This window comes from Eurytemora carolleeae, unplaced genomic scaffold (assembly GCF_000591075.1).
Source record: "Eurytemora carolleeae unplaced genomic scaffold, Eaff_2.0 scaffold381, whole genome shotgun sequence".
Lineage (NCBI taxonomy): Eukaryota > Metazoa > Arthropoda > Copepoda > Calanoida > Temoridae > Eurytemora > Eurytemora carolleeae.
Window position 1 is genome coordinate 41209 of NW_019396271.1, and position 22487 is coordinate 63695.

The 22487-nt window shown below is 29.7% G+C and overlaps 1 protein-coding gene across 1 annotated transcript in view; it reads left to right on the forward strand.

Moving 5' to 3' along the window:
* The window catches only part of LOC111699859 (glycine receptor subunit alpha-3), a 53362-nt gene extending 36103 nt beyond the window's left edge, over window positions 1–17259 (forward strand). The window contains exons 8-13 of the mRNA XM_023470612.1: window positions 4609–4682; window positions 4875–5000; window positions 6674–6764; window positions 12916–12993; window positions 14970–15062; window positions 15803–17259. Coding sequence (XP_023326380.1) covers window positions 4609–4682; window positions 4875–5000; window positions 6674–6764; window positions 12916–12993; window positions 14970–15062; window positions 15803–15952 — 612 coding nt within the window. The 3' untranslated portion in view covers window positions 15953–17259. The remainder of the gene's footprint in view (window positions 1–4608; window positions 4683–4874; window positions 5001–6673; window positions 6765–12915; window positions 12994–14969; window positions 15063–15802) is intronic.
* Window positions 17260–22487: the final 5228 nt, after the last annotated feature.

Consider the following 22487-nt stretch of genomic DNA (forward strand, 5'->3'; position numbering starts at 1 on the left):
GAAAACTTTTTCACGAAATTTCGCAAAAATTATTTTCGTTCGTAATTCGTGAAAACAAAATTTCGCGAAAAATAAAATTCCGCGAAAACCATAGCTGCAACGATTAATTGTGCAAATAAACTTGTTGAATTCTCTGCTCTGAGAGCTCAGCATTAGAAGTTTTATTATATCTTAATCAATTATTTTCACTTCCGTATTTTTTTCCAAACTTTTTCGTGTTTTTACCCCAAAAATTTTCACATTTTTTTGAGAATCTTTCGTGTTTACCGCAAAATTTTCGCGAGTAAACAAAATGCGAAAAATGCAAAAATTTCGGCAATGCGAAAAGTACAAAATGTTTCGCGAAATGATTTTCACTTTTCGCTGGAAACCCTAGTCAGGAATCACATAAAGTGAATGACTAGAATGCCAGTGTTTCCCTATTCTCACTGTATGTGTGTCAGCTAAGGATGATCAGCTTATTATTATTTTTTTAGAATTGGAATTAAAACACGAGTTTTTGCCCAGACTTGTAAGTCTAAAAACTTTGAACGCAAACGATATTTAGCATTTCAAAAGTTCATTTAAGTCACTAGTAAAAAAAATCATCAAAAAATATTGATGATACTCTAGTTCTTCTATTCTCCTGTAAACTAATTAATTAACTTTTTCTTAACATTCTAAAGTACATGTTTAAAAATGCCCCCCCCCCTCCTTTTTTTCCACCCCTCTGCCGCCCACTCAATTCTGGTAATAGGCATCTTCTCTGACATAAACACGATACACTAGGATAAATTAACTACTATTAGTGATCTGTTAACCCTATTCCTGTGGGGGATAAAGTTGCCCCCCCCCTGTAGTTTTTTTTACATAACTGAAAAAGTATTTGTCTGAGGCGGTTGAAATTTTCCGACATTTTCTAAATACCCATAGCCCTCCCTTTAGGTCTAAAACTGGGCTTTTACACTAACTTGCAAAGCCATTTTTGCAGATTATTTTCCAACATGGTCCACGCTCCCTGTTTTTTTTCTAAATAGCTTTAAAACGGCTTACATTAGAACGCTAAAACTTCTTTTCTTTTTCGACTTCATTGTTATTCACAAATTTAAAAAAAAAAACAGGAGGACAGTTAAACGGTGGGTCGGTGTTTCAAAAAATCAGAAATTGTTAATAACTATTTTTTTATATTTTATCAAGCTACAGGGCTAAAATCTATATGTCTAAAAAGCACTTAAAAAATGGGTGTTATTTGTGAAAAGCAGAAAAAGGTATTTTTGAGCCTTTTTCCGACGTACTTTTAAAACATTTTTTTTTTAATTTAAAGGGTATCGTTGTGAAAAGGGAAAATTTTCACCTTTGCATGGAAGGCCACTTGAAATTACGCTTAAATGAGATTGTTAGGCCAAATATTGTCTCATTAAATAAAATTTATAATTTTTAAGTTAAACTGATTAATTTCTAGAAAAGAAAAATGAAATTAAAAATTAAAAATGAGTGTTATATTTCTAGAAATAAAACTATTTTCGAAAGAATATTATTTTTAAGACAATCATGTTTTATAAAATTACTATCATATATTTGGCTCTCAAACAAACCTAATTTGGTCCTAATTAAAAACCTTTTATCAATAATTGAATCAATATATAATATATATATATATGTCGGAAATTCTACGTTTTGGTTGATTTAAAGAAAAACATCTTAACAAGTTTGTAATTCTCCAATTATATCTTTGTTGAAACATATTGTAGTTTGAGAAACTTAACAAAGCTGTACTTGACTCTCACTCATACATAAAGTGGAATGTCTCGGCTACAATGGCACTCTGATTATCGACGAAGGAGATATCCTTTTTTTCTTGCTGAAAATAGAGTGCTTGAAAATAATATTTTTCAGCTAAAAAGCTAATGATATTTCTTTCATTATTAATTGGCCAATGGTTAAACATGTACCGTTGTAAATTGGACACTCTGAAATGGTAGGTCACACTTTTCCTTTCCTTTGTTAAAGTTTTTCTATATAATAAAACAAGACATTCGTATATGTGTTCCCAAACGGCTGGACCGAATAAGCTGACATTTTTTTGGACACTCATAGGTAGCCTGGGGTGACATTAGAAATTTTTTCTTCTTCAAATTTTAAATTCTTTTTTTAAAATATATATATTTTTTCCACGGGCAACCCCGGGCCCTTCAACTAGTAGAAAATATATTCATGAATAGTAAAACAGACCTTTCATCCAGGTTTAATAAAACAAAATATCTCATTTTTCAAGAAATTTCATATTTGGACAATGCGGCACAAAATAAAAATGAAATTTTTTGTTTGCAGCAGATGTCAACCATTTTTCTTTCCTTTTAAACAAATTTTTATGGCACCTGGAGCTAAAATATTATTCTTTTTATATTTTCTCTAAATATGTTAATATTTTTTTTAAACTAACCAAAATATGAACAAACTACAATAATCAAATAGTTTACACAACACATTAAACACAAGTCACATACAGAGTTACCCACAATTAAAGGATGAGACAGTAAAGACGACCAAAAACTATAAAAATATGACGATTTAAAGCTTGATTTGGTTTCTGCATTCAATTGAGTATTTTAATGGTTTACTAAATGATAAAGCAAAGAAATAAGCCATTTTTGGCCTATAAGGAACCCTGAATGAAGAAAAACGACGGACCATACAAATTCCTTACATACAATCGTCTCTGAAGTGGGTACCTCTGTAAGTCCAGGCTGATATGAAAAGTTACAATAATTGTCAAGACTAGATCGAATTTAAAGTGTCCCAAAGTCTTGGTCTTTGATTTGACCTCATAAACTTAATTATATATAGAATTTTTGTGTAGCCTATGACACTTACATTTTAGAAGTATAAAGCACTTGTTTTAGGTCTTTTAGGTCTTTAGGTCTAACTAGAAATCATTGACATAATAAGTAAACTACCATTTACAATTGGCATGTCCAATTCACAACGGTACTCTAGTATCAATCAGGGTAATATCATATTTTCAGCTGAAAAATTTAATCTTTTTAGAAAAGTGCTTAAGTATTGCATATTTGTCAATTTGACATGTCCACTGTTCATTGATATAGGAATTAAAAAGCAGTGAGAAAATTGAGAGAAGGGATGGGGGGGGGGAATTCAGATCACGGCAAATTAAAAAATGTTGGATAAAGAATGTTTTAAATATTAAAGTGAGCAAAATTTGTGAACATTCTTAGTTCCCTCTCTCTCTTAGTCTCTATCTGCTAGATTTATGTTTTAATTTAGAGGTTGTGTATTAAATTAGTTCTTGATACTAGAACTTCGACTCACTCAGTCTGATTTTCGGAGATTAAAACTTGGATTATCTTCTATATAAACCAGAGTCTCAACATTTTATAAACTTTCATCAAATTTCAACTTTATTTCAAATAAAAAAGAAAACAAAATAAGATTTTCACAATATGAAAAATGGATTGAAAGTATTTTTGTAAAAGAAAAGACTTAAGAAATAGAGAAACTTTCAACTATTATTTATAATTCTTTCAAATCAGGTGATGACATTTTATAAAAAGATTCGATTTTTCGCAATTACATTTATGTTTTTACTTGGCAAATGTGTAAACACAAAAAAGTTAATTTTTTAAGAGAATGATCGGATATAAAGGTCAGTTGGACAAAGAGCCTATACTTTAATAATAATAAGTGTAGATGCAAGCAAATAAAATAATTCACGTGTTTCAACCACGTGTTCCCCAATTAGAATTTGAGGCAAATCGATTCAGGGGTTCATATCTTATACTCGGACATACAAACAAACAAATAGAGATTACTACTTTTAAAAAGAGTGTTCGCGAAAAATGAAAGGGGGTATAGGCTTAATGCTATAAAAAAGCGCTTTTGATCGCTATATAATCTTACTTATATCTGTTGCATCTATAAGTAGAAACTTGTTAAAGACGTCTCATACCAAATAACTTAGCGCCCATACAAATTGAGAAAATTGTAACATACGACTTAGACCGTAAAAAATCAATTTAATTTCAAACAAATCATTCAGATATTACAACCTATAGTCATCGATTATCTTTCGCCACATTTGTATATAGTTTATATTTTATAATATTGTTTAATTAATTTGTTTTATATTTGATTATTTCTCTTGCGGCTTGCGCAACTATCTAAGATAAATGCCGCGGACCACTCACATTTTTCGAAATCAGTTAAAACGTTTTTCGCGAACACTCCCTTTAAGTATGCCCATAAATCAGATATTCAACCATTTATCAGACAGATTTGTCTACAGGGGAATCCGTTCCATAAATCGTATTATTACAAATAATATCTAAAGGAACTGTAGACGTAACTGATCAAGTGACTCTCCAGTTCAGAGTGGTATGTCTTGTTCACAACGGTACTGGACCTAAACAGCTTTCATATTCTCTTGTTCATACAAAGCAAATTGACTCTTTTCTTCTAGCAAATTCTCAGAATTAAAACTTGTCATGGTAAAACAACAAGGATAAAGTTTCAAAGGTACCAATGTGAATCGGACGTGCCCAATATCAATGGAAAGTCTTTTTAATAATAATGTTATTCATAATAATAATTTATAATGATATAAATGTTTAGGATGTTGTACCAGCTCGAATAGTTCTACTGGTTACACTTTGTCTAGTCCTTATCAATATGTTCAACTCTACTACGTGAGTATTCATGATAGACATGATAGAAAAGTTAGATATTACAGATATGCGAGATTTGACAGACTTGACAGACATGACAGACATGACAGACATGACAGACATGACAGACATGACAGACATGACAGACATGACAGACATGACAGACAGACCCTAAGACCTGGATCCCTATATCTAACCCAATATTTATCCTAGGACCCGGATCCCTGTATCTAACACTGTAACTGCCCTTGAAGTCTGGTTATTGGCTTGTATGCTACTTGTATTTCTCTCTTTGTTAGAATATGCTGTTATACTCAGACAAATAGTACTCTACAGAAGGTATACTATATATTCAGACAAATAGTACTCTACAGAAGGTATACTATATAATCAGACAAATAGTACTCTACAGAAGGTATACTATATACTCAGACAAATAGTACTCTACAGAAGGTATACTATATAATCAGACAAATAGCACTCTACAGAAGGTATACTATATAATCAGACTAATAGCACTCTACAGAAGGTATTCTATATACTCAGACAAATAGTACTCTACAGAAGGTATACTATATAATCAGAAACAAATAGTACTCTAGAGAAGGTATACTATATATTCAGACAAATAGTACTCTACAGAAGGTATGCTATAAGGAACTTAAAGGGACTGACCGGCAGTGTATGGTAGTTGAACTGAGTATGCAGTATTGTAGATTTTTTTAGGATTTATTTGAGAAATATGAAAGGTTTCCACCGATGTATAATTACTGAGTTTGAGTGCAAAGCCGACGTTCAAAATCATGAATTTGGTTGGGTACGTTTTCAGAATCGTTTTTTTACAACGACGAAACATGTAACTCAAATTATAAAGTAAACTAATAAGTTGTTAAGGAACAGATTGAGAAAAAAATTAACTCGTATCATCGAAATAAGTAATCTTATTCAATTATTAGTTTCTACAATCTCCCATTCTTCACAAATATTTTCTGTAGATGTTTTAGAACTTTTCTTGAAAAGACGACATTTAAAGAATTTGTAGAAATCTGCGAACAAATTAGTAAAGAATGAAAAATTGAATATTATGATGGAAACGAAACTATTTATTCTTACATTTATGTATTGACAAATTGTCTTAATTTTAAGAAATATGTTCGGAAACAACTAATTAGTTTACTGTATAATATTTGCTTTATTTTTCGTCGTCGTTATTTAATAATTTAAAAAAAACAATTCCGAAAACCCACCCATATTCATGATTTTGAAGTTCGACTTTGCGCTTAAACTAAGTAATTATACATCGTGGAAATGTTTCACATCTCTCAAATGAATCCTAAAAAAAATTTCTACAACACTGCATACTCAGTTCAACCACCATACAGTGCCGATCACTCCCTTTAACACTAGTTTCAAACTCTGTCTTCATAAACCATTCATATTTGCAACCTGAGGTGTATAGATCTTTTTTGATTTGTCAAAATGTGAAACCTAAGTAATCAAATTTGTCAAAATTTTAAATATCAAAGATATTAGGATTATTAAAACAGAGCTTGAAACAGTTGTGTAGGTCCTTTATGTTTATTAAAATAACAGGATATTGGAAAATGGAAACTAGATAGAGGGGTGTGTGAAGTACTATTTAAACGTTTTACTATACATAATGAAACCAATTTTCAAAAGAATGCTTTTTAAACATTAAGAAAGAATGAAGTCTATGATCAGCCTAATTATTTCATACTATATATATATATGAAAATTAATGATGATCTGAAAATCTTAAAACTAAATTTCCAATACTTGGATTTGGAGTGTGTCTAAGATATAATCTATAATTGGCTTTATTATAATTGATTTGGCAAAGAAAGGTTTAAGTTTAAAAATACCCTAAAAAAGACAAAATAAAGTCTGTGAGTTGTCCTTGAAGCTTCATCTTATGTTTAATCCGTATGATTATTATTATTAGTTTTGTTCTTGAACATGAAAACTTGAAGATAAATCCTTAAAAAATGTAGAAAGAGAGAGAAGGATGGAGAGAATGCGTACTATAATGGAACTGGGACTTCAAGCTATACAACTATAAACTATGCCCCATCTACAAATAAGGTGACTAAAAAAGATTAATTAAAAAACAATTTTTATATACAGAGTTTCCTGGGCTTTTCTGTAATGTAGTAGGCATTTTATGTGGTTCCAAAATTATTTGAAATTTTAGTTGCTTGTTTATTTTTATATATCAGAATCTTTTTTTTAAATGCCCAAGGCAACCCTGGCACTTTAGATGGTTTTGTTTAAAAAGTAACGGGAAAATTGAGAGACGACATTTAAAACATCAAAACAAGTAATTTAATTTAATTCGATTTCAATCAGAAAATGGACGAAAATCGTCGTCATTTTAAAACAAATCAGTTCCTTTTTTATTATTTGCAGTTCTATTTCTTCGTTAACGATATTAAAATGAACGATTTTTGCCGTTCGTTAATTGAATCTTTTTAAAACCTGCCGTTCAGTTGTTTATAACGATATAAAGACTGAATTTACTCAGCTTACTTAATGAAAAGCAAGTTTATTAAAGTAGCAATTGAAGCCAAAAATAGGAAAATAAGATCAAATGATTTTTCTACATTTTTTAAAAAATCTTAGCCTGCATGGGTAACATGCAGTGAAGACTGAATTGAATTCCCAATAATATACAAATAATAATAACTTGATATAATTATGCATGCACAACAATTCTATACAGTACTAACTTCGCAGCCAATGTGGTTTATGAACTAATTATTTTAACAAATAAAAAAGTTTTCAAATTGTTTATTGTTCATTTTAATTTTATTTAACATTTATGAATAAGAGCATGAAACTTTAACGAGCTTAAAAAATCACGTGTTTGGTTTCTATAGATGTTTTAATAAAAAATTTAACAAAAGGAATCATGTAATGTGGAAATGTATTTCTATGATTTTTTTATTGAATATTTTTAATGATTAAGTTCTCTTTAAAATGAGATGATCTCCAATTAAATCAAATTAAATAATCACCATTTGCTGGGAAGGGATCTTCGATATAATTTCAAGTTACTTACAATTATATGCCCGCTTCACAACGGTTCCCTTTAAAATTGATAATTGATAATTGATAAATGATAATTGATAATTGATAATTGATAATTTAAACCGCTTTTCAAAATAAAACAATGATAACCTTGTGAAATCAGCACTCTAATTATTACGAAATCACATAGATCGCATATTTGGCAGCAAAGGTTGGATGGCCCTGCCAAATAACTGAATTTTCTTTAATTAAAAGCAATTTGTTGGTAAATATTTGCGATTTTTTTATTTCATATTTGATGGATGGATTCATCTCTTTATATGGACAATCGACACTCGATATTTAGATATTTACGCTCAAAATCCAGAATTTCATTTAAAAGTTTAAAACTTGAATTGAAAGATAGAAGATGAGCTGCTTTCATAGATAAAACTAGTTTATTATCTCCATTAGTTTAAGATATTAATAACCCTTCTTAAATCTTCGTTCTTTCAACTAATTACATTAATGAATGCAGTTAAAAATCCATTTTCAAATTTTTTAAATTACAAAATAATTTTTATTTTTATACATTTATGTCTTAGACATATTTTTTGTAAAGAAAAATATAGCGATTTATTGCTACGTGTATATTAAAAATATTCAATTTTGTATCTGTGTGCAGTTTCCTTTTATTTTACAACAAAAAATTCTTCTTCTTAAAGATGAACATTGAACACGTTAAATGATTTAGAATTTTCAAAATGCGCAAATATTGAAAGGTGTACTCAGCACTGGGGTGATATTTTACATACAGTAAAACCCTTAATAACGAATACATCGGAAGAATTTATCAAATGTCGTCTCGAACATTTTTCAATGGGTTTTATACTATTTTAGTAAATCTCAGTATTTGAGAAAATAAATAACTAGCAATGAATATGCGGGAACAGTTTTAAAGAGCTCCATATAATCATTTAATTAAAAAACTAAATATCTGCAACATTCCATTATCAAAAAGTGAAGAATATGACATTTGATGAATTCTTTCGATGTATTCGTTATTAAGAATTTCACTGTATAACCCCAAGAGATAGTGAAAATTTTACCCCAGCTCAGTTGGGATATATGGGTGTCAGGAAATATTCACCGTAGATTGAAAAGAGACCACCCAGGGCTTAAAAAAAATACACATAAATCTCAATTTTCTAAATAGAGAAAGAGATTAAGGCTTAACGTTCCAGATGTGAAACAAGAATGTGATTTTTCTTGAGATAGAGAGGAATTTGACATTAGGACAACAGTTCAATAAATATTCAATGTTGTTTACAGATCAAACTATTTTTTATGTTGTATTATGTTTAGATCATATATCTGAACAAATCTGAAGTTAGAAACTTTAGATGCTTATACTAGGAACATAATTGGATAAAAATGAGAAAATTTAATAAAAATGTTTTTACCCTGACATTTTTTTGCTTTTAAGATATTTTATTCAGAAGGTTTCTTCATGTACAGCATAACACAATTTTATTTAGATATCTAATGTTTAAAAAATATGCTACAAGAAGACATTTTTTGTTTTATATATTTTATTCAGAAGTACTCTCCACCTACATACATCATTTATTGATTTAGAAAATTTACCATAAAATATTCATATTTTAATATTTGAGCTGTTACTCTATAAATATTAATGTAAAAGTATAAAAATATAGGAAATACAATTTAAAATCTGTTTCACTCCCAAAAATTCTGAGAATTATGTTAAGATTTGTGTAGAACATAAAGGAATACTTTATCTAAACGTTACAAAATTCGTCACTGATAGAGACTGTAAGCGTAATATCAAGTAACCCTCCATGCAAAAGGGTAATTCCCGATTTACAACGGTACCCTTGAAATCTTTGCTTTTTTATCGAGTAAAGAGAGCTTTTTGTTTAAATTTCTGAAAAACACTTTCTTCCCTCTGAACCTCGGTGGACGTTGTCTATAGATTGACGTCAATTCTGCAGAGCTGGGAACTTTAGAATGGATAAACTTTAATCCTGACTTCTTGATCCGAATATCCACTGTGGAAACTTTTCATTTTTGTCCTTAATCCACTCTTTTTCTCTCTCCTTGGATATCCGTTAATTGTTTTCTCCAATGAGAATATTTCTGTTCTCTCATTGGTTGCCCGCTTTTCTCTGATTGGCTGCTACAGTTTCTCAGATGATTAAATATTAATTTGAATTTTATCGTTTTTCATACACTTTTAAGATAATCTTGCAAGATTATGATAATCTTGAGATTATCAAAAAGAGAGGATCAAGCATTAATCCCGATATCCACCATTCTAAAGTTTTCAGCTCTGATGCATCTTGTGTAACTTCACATTGCTGAATATCTTACATTTAAAACGATTTAAAAAATTCGAAAGAAAATTTTTATTTTCTGCCGATTTTAGAAAATGAATATTAATATTTTAAAACTTAAAACAGCTTGCGAACAAAGTGGTCAACAAATAAAAGCGTTTTTTATAGATTAGTGAGAATAAGTCCGACAACATTGATTAAGGTTTTTATAGATTAGTGAGAATAAGTCCCACAATTATTAAATAAGGTTTTTATAGATTAGTGCGAATAAGTCCGACAACATTGATTATGGTTTTTATAGATTAGTGAGAATAAGTCCGACAACATTGATTAAGGTTTTTAGGTACTGTTGCGAATCGGGCATTGCTATCTTTGCATGAAGGGTTACTTGAAATTACGATTACAGAATATATTTCATGTTTTTTTGCTTTAAAGATATTTTATTTAGAAGGTCTTTTTCTTAGGTTCATCATTTATTAATGTCATATTTTTCTCCACAAAATTTAAAATATTCATCTTTAAATCTTCCCAACCTGTCCCTGTTGTCTGTGATATTAATGTTAAAGTGAATCAGTTCAGGTATAAACAGATTATACTATCCATCTTAATATTTAAAATGCAGTTGTTATATGCTATTAGAACAGATTTAATTTTAATTTCTATAAAAACCATTATCCCGATAATGTTATACAATTTAGAAGTAGATTTTCGACCATTGCATGCAATGTTAAAAATCTTTAGAACTGTAATGGTCATTTCTGATTGGTCTATAAAAATATTTTTTGCACTAATTTTCATTCTAAAGTATCAAATGGAATCTCCCCATTAAAAATTAAACAATTCCTTCAAGGATGCAGATATAATTGCTAGATTTAAGGTTACTAGAAACAAAGTTACCAGAAAGACTAATACTAAATGAATAACAGCTAGTGCCCTTGATATCCCTTTTTTATTAAATTTTACAAGAACAGTCAAATAAGATTTTAGTGACGGCGTATTATGCTAATTTTGTTTAAAGACTAGTTAGAAAACAAAATATCAGCCCTTTAATGTTTAAAGGGACTCTAGGCGTAATTTCAGGCGACCAACTGATTCTATAAAGACATGTTCGATTCACAATGGTACTTTTTAAACCTTTGACTGGCCATGCATGAATGAGATTTCATGTTTTAACATTCAAAATTTTTTCGTTTTTAATCGTGTCTTTATTTTACTTGCGAATGTCTGCAACAGAAAACATACTAAAATTAGTCAGAATTAAAACATGTTACACAAAAAAAAAAACATTTTTAATTTTAAGATGCCACTCTTTAAATAAAATGTTACTTGAAATAATATCTGCAGTCCCCTGTAAGGCTCAATACCTTGTTTTAATCATTTTTGTTCCGAACAGTAAAATTGGTGAATTGTATAAAAAGTACGTAAATAAGAAATAGAGTAAAACAACACCTGTAAAAATATAAATATTTGTAAATATATTCTCCTCAGTAGTATACACTATACATATACTAGATTACATTGAATAAACAATATTTCTTTTCTTCGAACAATAAAAAGATTCGAAAAAGAAAACAGGTTCTAATTCTAAACAGTGAACAAGTTCTTAAGTTTTTAACAGGTTTAAAACAGATTCTATACAGATTTTAAACAGATTGTAAACAGTTTCTAAAAAGGATTCTAAACATACCCTGTTTCAAGGTTCTAAACAGGTTCTAAACAGGTTCTAAACAGATTTAAACAGTTTCTAAACACTAACCAGGTTCAAATATGTTTTGAACAGGTTTAAAAAGGTTCTAAACAGGTTCTAAACAGATTCTTAACAGGTTTCAAACAGGTTCTAAACAGTTTATGAACAGATTCTAAACAGATTCTAAAAAGTAAACATGTTCTAAACAGGTTCTTAACAGGTTCTAAACAGTTTATGAACAGGTTCTAAAGAGTTTAAGAACTGGTTCTAAACAGTTTATGAACATGTTCTTAACAGTTTTTGAACAGGTTCTAAACAGTTTATGAACAGGTTCTAAACAGTTTATGAACAGGTTCTAGACGATTCAAAACAGATTATTAACAGGTTCTGAACAAGTTCCAAACATATTCTTAGAAGTAAACAGGTTCTAAACAGGTTCTAAAATGCAGATTTTAAACAGGTTATAAACAGATTCCAAACTGTTTCTCACAGGTATGAAAACGGCTTAAAACACACGTGTTCATGGTCATTTACCTTAGTTAATGTATTAATGGCGGTTTTTATAAAAAATCTAGCGCACATCAAAGAGTATTGGACTGAATTGTGTTTTACGAAAAACCTTTGACTTTTTTATCTATAATTCAGCTAAATAATCTGTAGACTTTACAATACACCGATTTTTTTAAAGAGCTAAAATCTAACAGATTTGTTATTTTTGTTATTTTCAAAAATTAGCTACTATCAAAATTAGATTTTTATTAAATTTTTGAAAATTTATAAAATTGCTTTATAAAATCCACAAACTTTTTTGTTTTGTTTTGTTTTACAATGTACACAAAGAGAAAATGTTGAATACTGAAAAAGAAGATGGGAACGAAGCGCCCTAAAAACTTAGTATATATTATTTCCGGGCCAAACTTTTTGGGGGACCTCGCGTGACCCAAGGAAGGTTAATCAATGAGCAAATTTTCAAAAATTTGCTACCATCAAAATTAGATTTTTCTTAAATTTTTGAAAGTTTCGAAAATCCATGAATTTTTTTATGAAATCCGCTAACTTTTTTCGTTTTTGTTTTATAATGAATACAAAGAGAAAATGTTCAATTTTGGAATAAAAGATGGGTGCGAAGCGCCCTCAAACCCTGCTATATATTATTTCTTTATTCTATTTATAATATTTTCAGAGTTCCCCTGTCCGATACTTTGCTGCTGCTACAGAGACAGATCCCTGTCTTTCATTAGATCAAATAGACAACGGACTGGTAAATATGAATATTTAAATAAATATATAAATGTACATCTATATCCCTGTCTATCATCAGATCAAATAGACAACGGACTGGTAAATATGAATGTTTAAATAAACATATTTACGTATATATATATATATATATATATATCCCTATCTTTCATTAGATCAAAGAAAAAACGGACAAATATAAAAATATATTTTGTCTGTCTGTCTGTTTCTTTCCAATGAGCTGAACTCACCTGCCAAAGCAACCAGCCCTGAAAATAGATGGCGCTTAAGCTTCCTACTTATACCTTGCCGTTGAGCCAGAGCAGGTCCTTGTGACCCTGACGGCTCAACGATTAGGCAGGCTTGAACCCTTTCCCTGCTGGGGTTCTTGAACACCAGGATACGTTGGGGTGGATCAATTTAACTCTCCCCCCCCCCCTCCCTTAAATCCCATGGATTTGAAATTGTAATGGTTTAATTTTGTTGGCCCATTCTTGGATTTAAAATTGTTATGTTTTCATTTTGTTGGCCCATTCTTGGATTTGAAGTTGTCATGGTTTAATTTTGTTGGCCTATTCTTGGATTTTAAATTGTTATGTTTTCATTTTGTTGGCCTATTCTTGGATTTTAAATTTGGAGATGTAATTTAAAAGTTTAGCATCTTATTACCAAGAGAATTAAAAGCTTTTATCATCCTCCTGGCAGGTTTAATATTGTCAAACCTTTGTTCACAAAACTAATGAGTTTACTGTAGAATATAATCTTTTATTTATGGGTTTAAATGGATTCTATTAATTTCATTTAAAACTATGAGGAGTTTAAGACGCTTCTGGTTATTAGTTGTAAAGCGTTATATTTTTATTAATATTATTATTTTCATTCATTATAAAACATAACAATAACATTGCAAGATATTGCTGATTTTTTGTAAAAAAAACTGTATTTGAATAATTTCTTTACAAAACTTTTTGTTCTAACCAGCCATAAACCTTTTTAAGGGGTCTTGAAATTTGCCACACAATTTTGACTTTTATTGATTTCAAAGAAACAAAGAAAAGAAAAAAGACATTAGACAAGCCAAATATATTTTGATTTGAAACAATGTTGAATAATATTCAATTAACAATAATTATATATATACAAAATTTACAAAACATCTTTTTTTAACAAAAAAAAATGCTATGACCGGGGTCTTAATAAAAATACCATTCAAATATCCTTTCTCCTTCATCACCCTCTTTCCCTAACTCTCTACCCATCATATCCAGTTCTCTACCCCCCTCTCCTTTCTGGCCCACCCTTTTCAGCCTTCCACCCTCCTTCCTTCTCGGGCCCACTCTATCCAGTTCTCCAAGCCCTCCACCCCCCTCTCCTTTCTGACCCACCCTCTTCAGTCTTCCATCCTCCTCCACTCTTGAGTCCACCCTATCCAGCCCTACACCCCCTCCCCTTTCTGGCCCAACCTCTCCATCCCTCCACCCTACACTCTCGCCCCGCCCCCATACATGATGAATTCCAAGAATGTGGTTTTGAAGAAAAACATTGTTGTTTTGCTCAGACTAAATCAGAATTCAAGATTCATCTTAAAATATAAATTATTTATGAACTTCTCAATGTAGGGTTCCAATTCTTTTTACATTTCATACTTAAAATTCTTTTTTCTTTCTAATAAAATGTCAAGGTTTGCTTGAAGAAATACAGGAAATGTGTCTCACTAAAAGTGATAATTCAAGTATAAAAGATAATGTGACATTAATTAAAGGATCGATTTTAAATTATTAATTTGCGATTCTTTTTATTTTATCTAAACAGTTCAATTTTTTAACTTTAAAATCAACCCCCTATTACCCCATAGTATACTTCATAGTACCTCCTAGTATCCCTAGTAACCCTGAATACCTCCTGTACCCCTTAGTACCTCATGGTACCAGATTTTAACCAACCTTTTTAATTTAAACGCTTTGTCCTTCCTTGAAGAAGAAATAGAATCTTGTTCAGTTTGAGCGGAAAAAGAAGACGACAAGCAGGAAAAAAAAGCGTCGCACTAACTCTCTTATCAAGAAAGCTCCAAAGAGAATTAGGAGTGATGAGGTGAGAATTTTAGAATTTTTAGAAAATATATGTTAATAAAATAAAACGTCAAATTAATATTCATTGTTTGAGTTTATTGTTATCATATCACATAAAAAACTAACAAGATGTTTAAAATTGCTTCTAAATATTATTTATCCGAATTTAATGGTTCTGAAAGGTTGCAATGTTAACTAACATTTTAGCTTACAGAACAGAGTTTAATTTAGGACAGACCATTTTATGGAAACTTTTTGAAACTGCCACTTGGGACTTCATTTTCAAAAATATTTTTATATTGGATAGTTTGATACACACTGCATAATGCATATGCACTTTTAAAAATAGGATGGTTTACTATATTTGAGCAAAAAATTAGGTGGCAAATATATCAACGTTTAAAAATATTTAATTTTACATTTCTCACATTTACCTGGTTTCCCACAAAGGATAAGACTTCAGAAATGACTGAACGAAACTTTTTTCCTGTGGTCTTGCAGTTGCAAATCTTTCTTTTCCAAATCATTAAAACATCATTTTGAAAAATTTTCTCAGCCGTGTTAGTAATCCAGTTAATTATTTTGTTTTAACAAATTGTAATATATCGTTGATTCGTAGATTTCCAGAATATAGGTTTAGTTCAAGAAAGATGCCAATTTACATTTACATTTGTTCAGTTGAATTTCGATTTTATTGTCTGATAGTTAAATAAACTAAAATCCGTTTATATTTAACAAGTTAAAGAAATATTCTACTTTCAGGAGAGATTAACGAAATTTAAAAACACTTTGGATCGCGGAGCATTCCTTCTTTTTCCTCTTCTCTTCGTTTTATTCAACTCTATCTACTGGACCCTCTACCTTACTGTTATTATCACAAGGAAACAAGGAGCATTCCAGGGCTCAGATTAAGGATTCCAGGGCTTAGATTAGGGATTACAGAGATCAGATAAGGGATTCCAGGTCGCAGATTAGGGATTCCAGGGCTCAGATTAGGGATTCCAGGGCTCAGATTGGGGATTCTGTGCTTAAAATAGGAATTCCAGGGTTCAGATTAGAAATTACTGAACACAGACCCAGTGCGTTTTGTATGAACAAAATGAATGGCCGGACTAGAAATTCCAGGGATTCAGATTAGAAATTTCAGAAATTCCAACCAAAATATTCAATAGCTCAGATAAGAAATACCAGGGCTTAAATATGAGATTCTAGGACTCGCGAGGTACAACAATTTACAGGTCAAGTGTAATCGTACATTTTATGCATTGCTTGTACCAGCCAGTCTAATCTACCCAGTGTCTGGTGGTCCCAGCCATGCTCAGGAGAGTCAAAGAATCGGTTTATAACCTAGAATATTTACAACTCAAGCAAGGTGAAAAAGCCTACACAATTAATGCCGGACTAAAGTAAAGTTTCAAGACTTAATTAAAATTAAGATATTTACCTTTACAGGGCACCTAAAATATTTTCGAAGCGGCACAACATCAGATATTATGAGCGAGCTAATCAATGTTAAAACTACTCAAGGAAACAAAACTGTGTCAAAATATTGAAAGAAAGACATGTGATGAGAGCTTTAAATCTCCAAAGTATTAAAAACATTTATTGTCAAGCATTGAGTACCAAAATTCGAAGATCAAAATGGACCTCGAAGAAATAATTGTGTTAAATTTTCTGAAAAACACTTAAAGTAACCCCTCTAAGTATCTTAACATAAAATCGAAAATAAAAATTATGGAGATAAAAAAAAAAAATTGCATCATGCCTTAATGGTGCAAAAAAATATGCTTTGATACCGCCTCGAAATTTTGATCATTTTCGAGCAAGGGACATCTCACAAGTTTTAAATTCTCTAAGATTTTGGACATATCTTCGAACAAAATCTTCCTAATTTGTAAAATAGTTTTTGTAAGATCAATACTTTGGTCAAAATATTAGAGTTTTTTCTAACAAAGAACTGCATAGAGAGGTCGCTGAACTACCATACAGGCGGTTCAAGTCCTGAATTTTAGATTTAAATCCTCATGAATCTTTAACTTTAAATTAAGGATTTATGTTTTGAACCGGTTCAACGAGCTATTTAATTAATTAAATTTGATCCCTGCATCTTGTAAATATAATATCAATTCATCATTAGTAAAAAGATATATTAATAAATTGTTATGTGTAAATACAAAAGTTTTTTTTCAAAGAAAACATATCACTGTAGATATAATATATTCCTTATTTCAGGCATAAATTATATATTTTATTCAAAATTATAAAATTCAATATTTATAAATTTTCTGAAAACATAGGCTTATTGAAATATTGTTTAATTCTATTTTCTATACTTAAAATAGAATGGAATAAAATAGAACTTTATCTTTTATGTAAAATTACAGTGATCTAATAATTTAGTTAATTTAACTTAGAAAACAAGAAAATAAATGTGGACTCACCTAACCCGTACAGAGCTGGGAACTTTAGAATTGGACACCTTTAATCTGAACATCCCATGTGGACACTTTTAATTCTCTGTTTAATCCACTCTTTTGGGATATCCCATAGTTACGTTTGATTACAAATACAGATAAAGTGTTATATTGATTGGACTAATATCTGATTTCACAAAAGCTCAATTGTAATAAAGTCAGCTGTTCACAAACCGGCTTTTTGAATATTTAAACAAAATAGAATTCATCTATCTTAGCCGCAGCGATCGTCCCAGAAATGTTCGCTTAATCAACCTTTACTCACAAAAAAAATGTTATGTCTAGAATACTTTATAATTGATAGACGGTAATTTATAAAGAATTGAAAAATTAGTTTAATTAAAGAAATATTTTTTTCAAAAATACTTTAGTTCTTTTGAATAAACATTCATCCAAACAAACGTTCGTTCACCCAATCATTAGAACAATTGATATGACACCACCATTGCAGAACAATTTAAACCGGTATTTCAAAAGTTAAAGAGTGCATCCCTCGTCTCTAGAAAGTAATCTGAACACTAAATCAATCTGAAGATAAATCAAAAGAGAAGATCAAGCATTGATCTCAATATCCAACATTGTCAAGTTTCAGCTTAGGTTGTCTTATTAAATCAGGGAAAAAACCTAATTTTATCAAAACGTAAAAAGATGTAGAAGATAAGTTTTGAGAAATAAAAGAAAAATATTATTAATCTTTAGTTTAAGCAATAATTTTAATAGTTGTATCAAATTTGAATTTAGAAAAACAGTTTAAGATATCAAAATCTCATAAATTATTTTTTTAAATAAAATAAAAACCACAATATTTTTTTAATCATTCATTTTGTTAACCAAAGAGAAAGAAATATATATTTTTATTGCGAAACTGCTCATTTTTAATATGTTCTCAGTTTACAGTTTTAACAAAGCTATCAACAATCAAATTTTAGCATTCAACTATAAGAATGGAACAGTTTTTTTATTTAAAACCAACAATTATTAAGCATAAGTATGATAAATATGAATGTATTTAAAGTTGCTAACCCTAAACCTGGAACCATGTCATTAAACATTTTATCACAATTTATGAATAATAACTCCCAGAAGTGTAATCTAAATAAAAGAATATTAATTTCCAGGAAAAGTATGAAATCATCAATGTTTTGAGATTAAATATTTACATATACCTTGTATTTCTTGAGCAAACCCTAAGGCTGAAAAGTTTTAGAAGTGAAAAATTGTTTAAAAAGTATTTTATTATATTAACAAAAAACGAACAATTATTGCTTAAAAATAATCACAAACACCAAAAGAAATCTGCTTAACTGCTTTTTTATTGCCGTTCAAAGAGTCTAAGGGAGTGTTCGCGATCAATGGAAGGGTTAGGCGGATTCTTATGCGGACTATTTTCAACAATTTTTTTCCTTACAGACGTAAAGTTAGTAGCAATCAAATCCGAATTTTATTAGGATTCAGCCCAACCACCCTTTCATTTTTCGTGAACATTATTTTAAATATGACTAAATTACTGAATGAAACACTTTTCATCTAGATTGCATATTTAAATACGAGAAAATTTAAGAACAACGCGAAATAGATGTTTCATTATTGTCAAAAATTCAAGTTTTTTGTCAAGTACTAAATTTGTTTGTGTAGAATGTACTATATTTCGCTCATGTATGTGTAAAAAAAATAATCAGTTAACTCTTTTTTTTAGGATGCTCTACAAGACTATATATTTGAAATCGGCCAAAAAATTTGCAAATTTGCGGTGACTAAATTTTGTTGTCCCTCCCCCNTAAAAAGTATTTTAAAACAGAATCTATATTTATAATGTTGTACTCCCATGTGATGTGATGACCTTTCTTGAATAATTTAATTGTAATTTGATTGTCCAGTTTTGAAATTAATGAAATATTCCAAATTCCTTTAAATGGAAATATAAAAATATAATCGAGTAATTTCTGTCTATTTTGACTGATACCTAAAAACAATAAGTGTCAAGAAGACGACGACATCAATTATTTGTTTGTATTAATTGTTATATTTATTGTAACTTTGATGTTCTCACAACCTTTGAATGCGATTAATATATGACTCGTTTAATTTAATTAAAAGATGTTAACTCAAGTGTTGTAGAATGTCTGATGTATAACATCAAAATAAATTTAAGTCAGCCCCCCCCCCCNTAAAACATTTTTCATCCCGTTATCTAATAATTAAAATAAAGCGAATAATAACCCCTTTGCCCCCTTCTTTATCATAACTAATTCCATATCTTTGCCACTTTTCTTTGTAAAATAAGTGAAACTAAAGGAGCATTATAAAACTTAAATTTTTTCCTAGGAACAATTTTTTATCCGAGGAGTTCTCTGAAAGGAATGAAATACACAAAATTAAGAAAACACACTTGAAGAGAACAAAGAAATTTAGTCTTTGTAACAAACTCTAATTTTCTAATCCAATTTCGTAGACCAAATTGATATTTCAAATATGAATTCTGTCAGATAAAATAGTTAAAGTTTAAAAATATAAAAGGTTTACACCATCAAGTTTCAAAGATATTGGTATTTTTAAATTTTAGTTTGTGGCAATGACTTAACTTTGAGTCTTTGCCAAAAACGTAAGTTTTTGTATCCCTATATCCTTGCAACCTGATAATGAAAACGTTTGATATTTCAAACTTTAAATATTTAATCTAACATGGTTCATAGTTTGAAACATCTAATTGAAAATCAGAGTTTGTTGCAAAGACTCAATTCCTTTACAGAAATTCTAAACATTTTAGTTCTTTTCAGCAGCTTTAATTAAAATAGTTATTATTGAAATCATAATATGCAGTTCAGTTTAGTTTGACGTAAAGGAACGTTTAAATTAAAATCAACACACTTAGTTTGTATTTGTTTTTGTTTTTTAGCATCGATATGTATTTAAAAAACGTGTATGAAGAAAAACCCTAGTTGTATGCTCAAATAAAAAAATATAAGAAATCGTTTCTTTGATATTAAATCCTCGAATCTACAAAACAACTATTGGAAGAAATCCTGACAATGAGAAAACACATTCCTAACATTCTGGTCAGAATTTTAATTTTAGAACTTTATACAGTGAGAACCAATAAACTATAGAATAAAAAGACAACAATAATAGTATTTGATTTTGTTACAAAGCAGATTTACTAGGAACTTATTCCAAAGTATGTTGGTTCTTACTGTATATGGTAATTATAAATTGGCGTTATAGTTTAAAGTAGGACTGCAAAGGTTGTCCCAGCTCTGATATTCAAATGTACACCGGTGGGGCGTGCTAGGGAACTCATATAGAAACCCGGGAAAACCTTGTTAAAAGTTTTAAGTTGAGTTTTTATGAAAACAGAAATACACTTCAAACTTGTATGAAATAACTTCGAGTTGAATACATTTTTCAGGTTTGAATGAACATATAATCCTAAAATAAATGATATTTCTCGTTCCTCTTGCTTATAGGGCACCAAGTATTGAACTAACTTGTACAAGTATAATTGTTGAATTGAAATCATAAAATACCCCTAGACCTTACATCTTCAAAATGTTTTCTTTTACACTTAAACTATTATTTTAAATTTAAAATTTTTTCTTCAGAACACCCTCAGCTAAGATTTTGGTGTGTTCTGCAGTTATTTTCAGTACACTGACCGAATATATATAGTAGCGTTTAGTGATTTACATTTAAATTTCAGAGGACCAAAGTTGTTTAGAAATATGAAATAATATCTTCACAATTTCTTTATAAACAGTTACCCCCATAAAACTAATGAATAGGAAGACGCCATTTTAGAAATCTTATGTACATTTGATATTGTTATATATCAAACAGTTATACCATGGTAAAGCTAAAAAATTAATTTTTTATTGAAAAGGGTGTATGCAGTATGAAATCTGTACAACTGCTGTTTTTTATGTCTATTGGACTATTTTACATCATAACTTGAATCTATCAGTCGTCTTCTCATTTCAGGGTGTCAAGTGTCTCACTTTAAGAACGATATAATTAAAAGTTTATTAGAAATTTTTTTACAATCTCTGTCATTAGCATCAAAGAGATTTTAAGTATTTTTGATGTTTAATATTCATCTCGATATTCAAGAAAACTTTTTTTTTTCGGTATCTTTTATAGCTGAGCTATACTTTTTAAACTTTATGATATTTGAAAACAAAGCCTGGCCGGCTGTTAACCAAAAATCCTTTTATGTGTAAAATATGCAAAATTGAGTTTACTAAAAAGCTTTTTACAATTTTAAGAAAAACTTGAAAGAAAACAAAAACAACTGAATACATACATTTGTATGTTCATATTGAGAGCGCTAGAAAAAAAATTTCTATTCATTCTGTCTGAGAAATAAAAAGCAATTTATTTTTCACAAAAAAAACACAAAGTGTTTATATGGATAAAAATTCTTTGGAATCAGGAATTCAGTGAGTGTTAACACGTTGATCCAGGTATTTTGGCTTTGTTTACTCAAAAGACTTCACTTTTCAAACCTTTTTTTACCAGCTTAAAGTAGAAGTTCTTATATTTTGCTACCAGATGGTCTTAATCTTTTGTTATTTCAGACTTAGATCATTTGATCTTACAGAGTCAATACTTTGAAAAATGTTAAAGGTCTACACAACATTGGGGTGTCTGACTAGTTTTGCATGACACGTATCCGATTCTAGTAATTTTATCTAGTCATTTTTTTGTAGATTGTAGAGCTTTCTTTTTGTAGATTGTACTGCTTTATTTTTGTAGATTGTAGAGCTTTCTTTTTGTAGATTGTACAGCTTTCTTGTAGATTGTACTGCTTTATTTTTGTAGGCTTTCTTTTTGTATATTTACAGCTTTCTTTTTGTAGATTGTACAGCTTTTTTGTAGATTGTAGAGCTTTCTTTTTGTAGATTGTACAGCTTTCTTGTAGATTGTACTGCTTTATTTTTGTAGATTGTAGAGCTTTCTTTTTGTATATTTACAGCTTT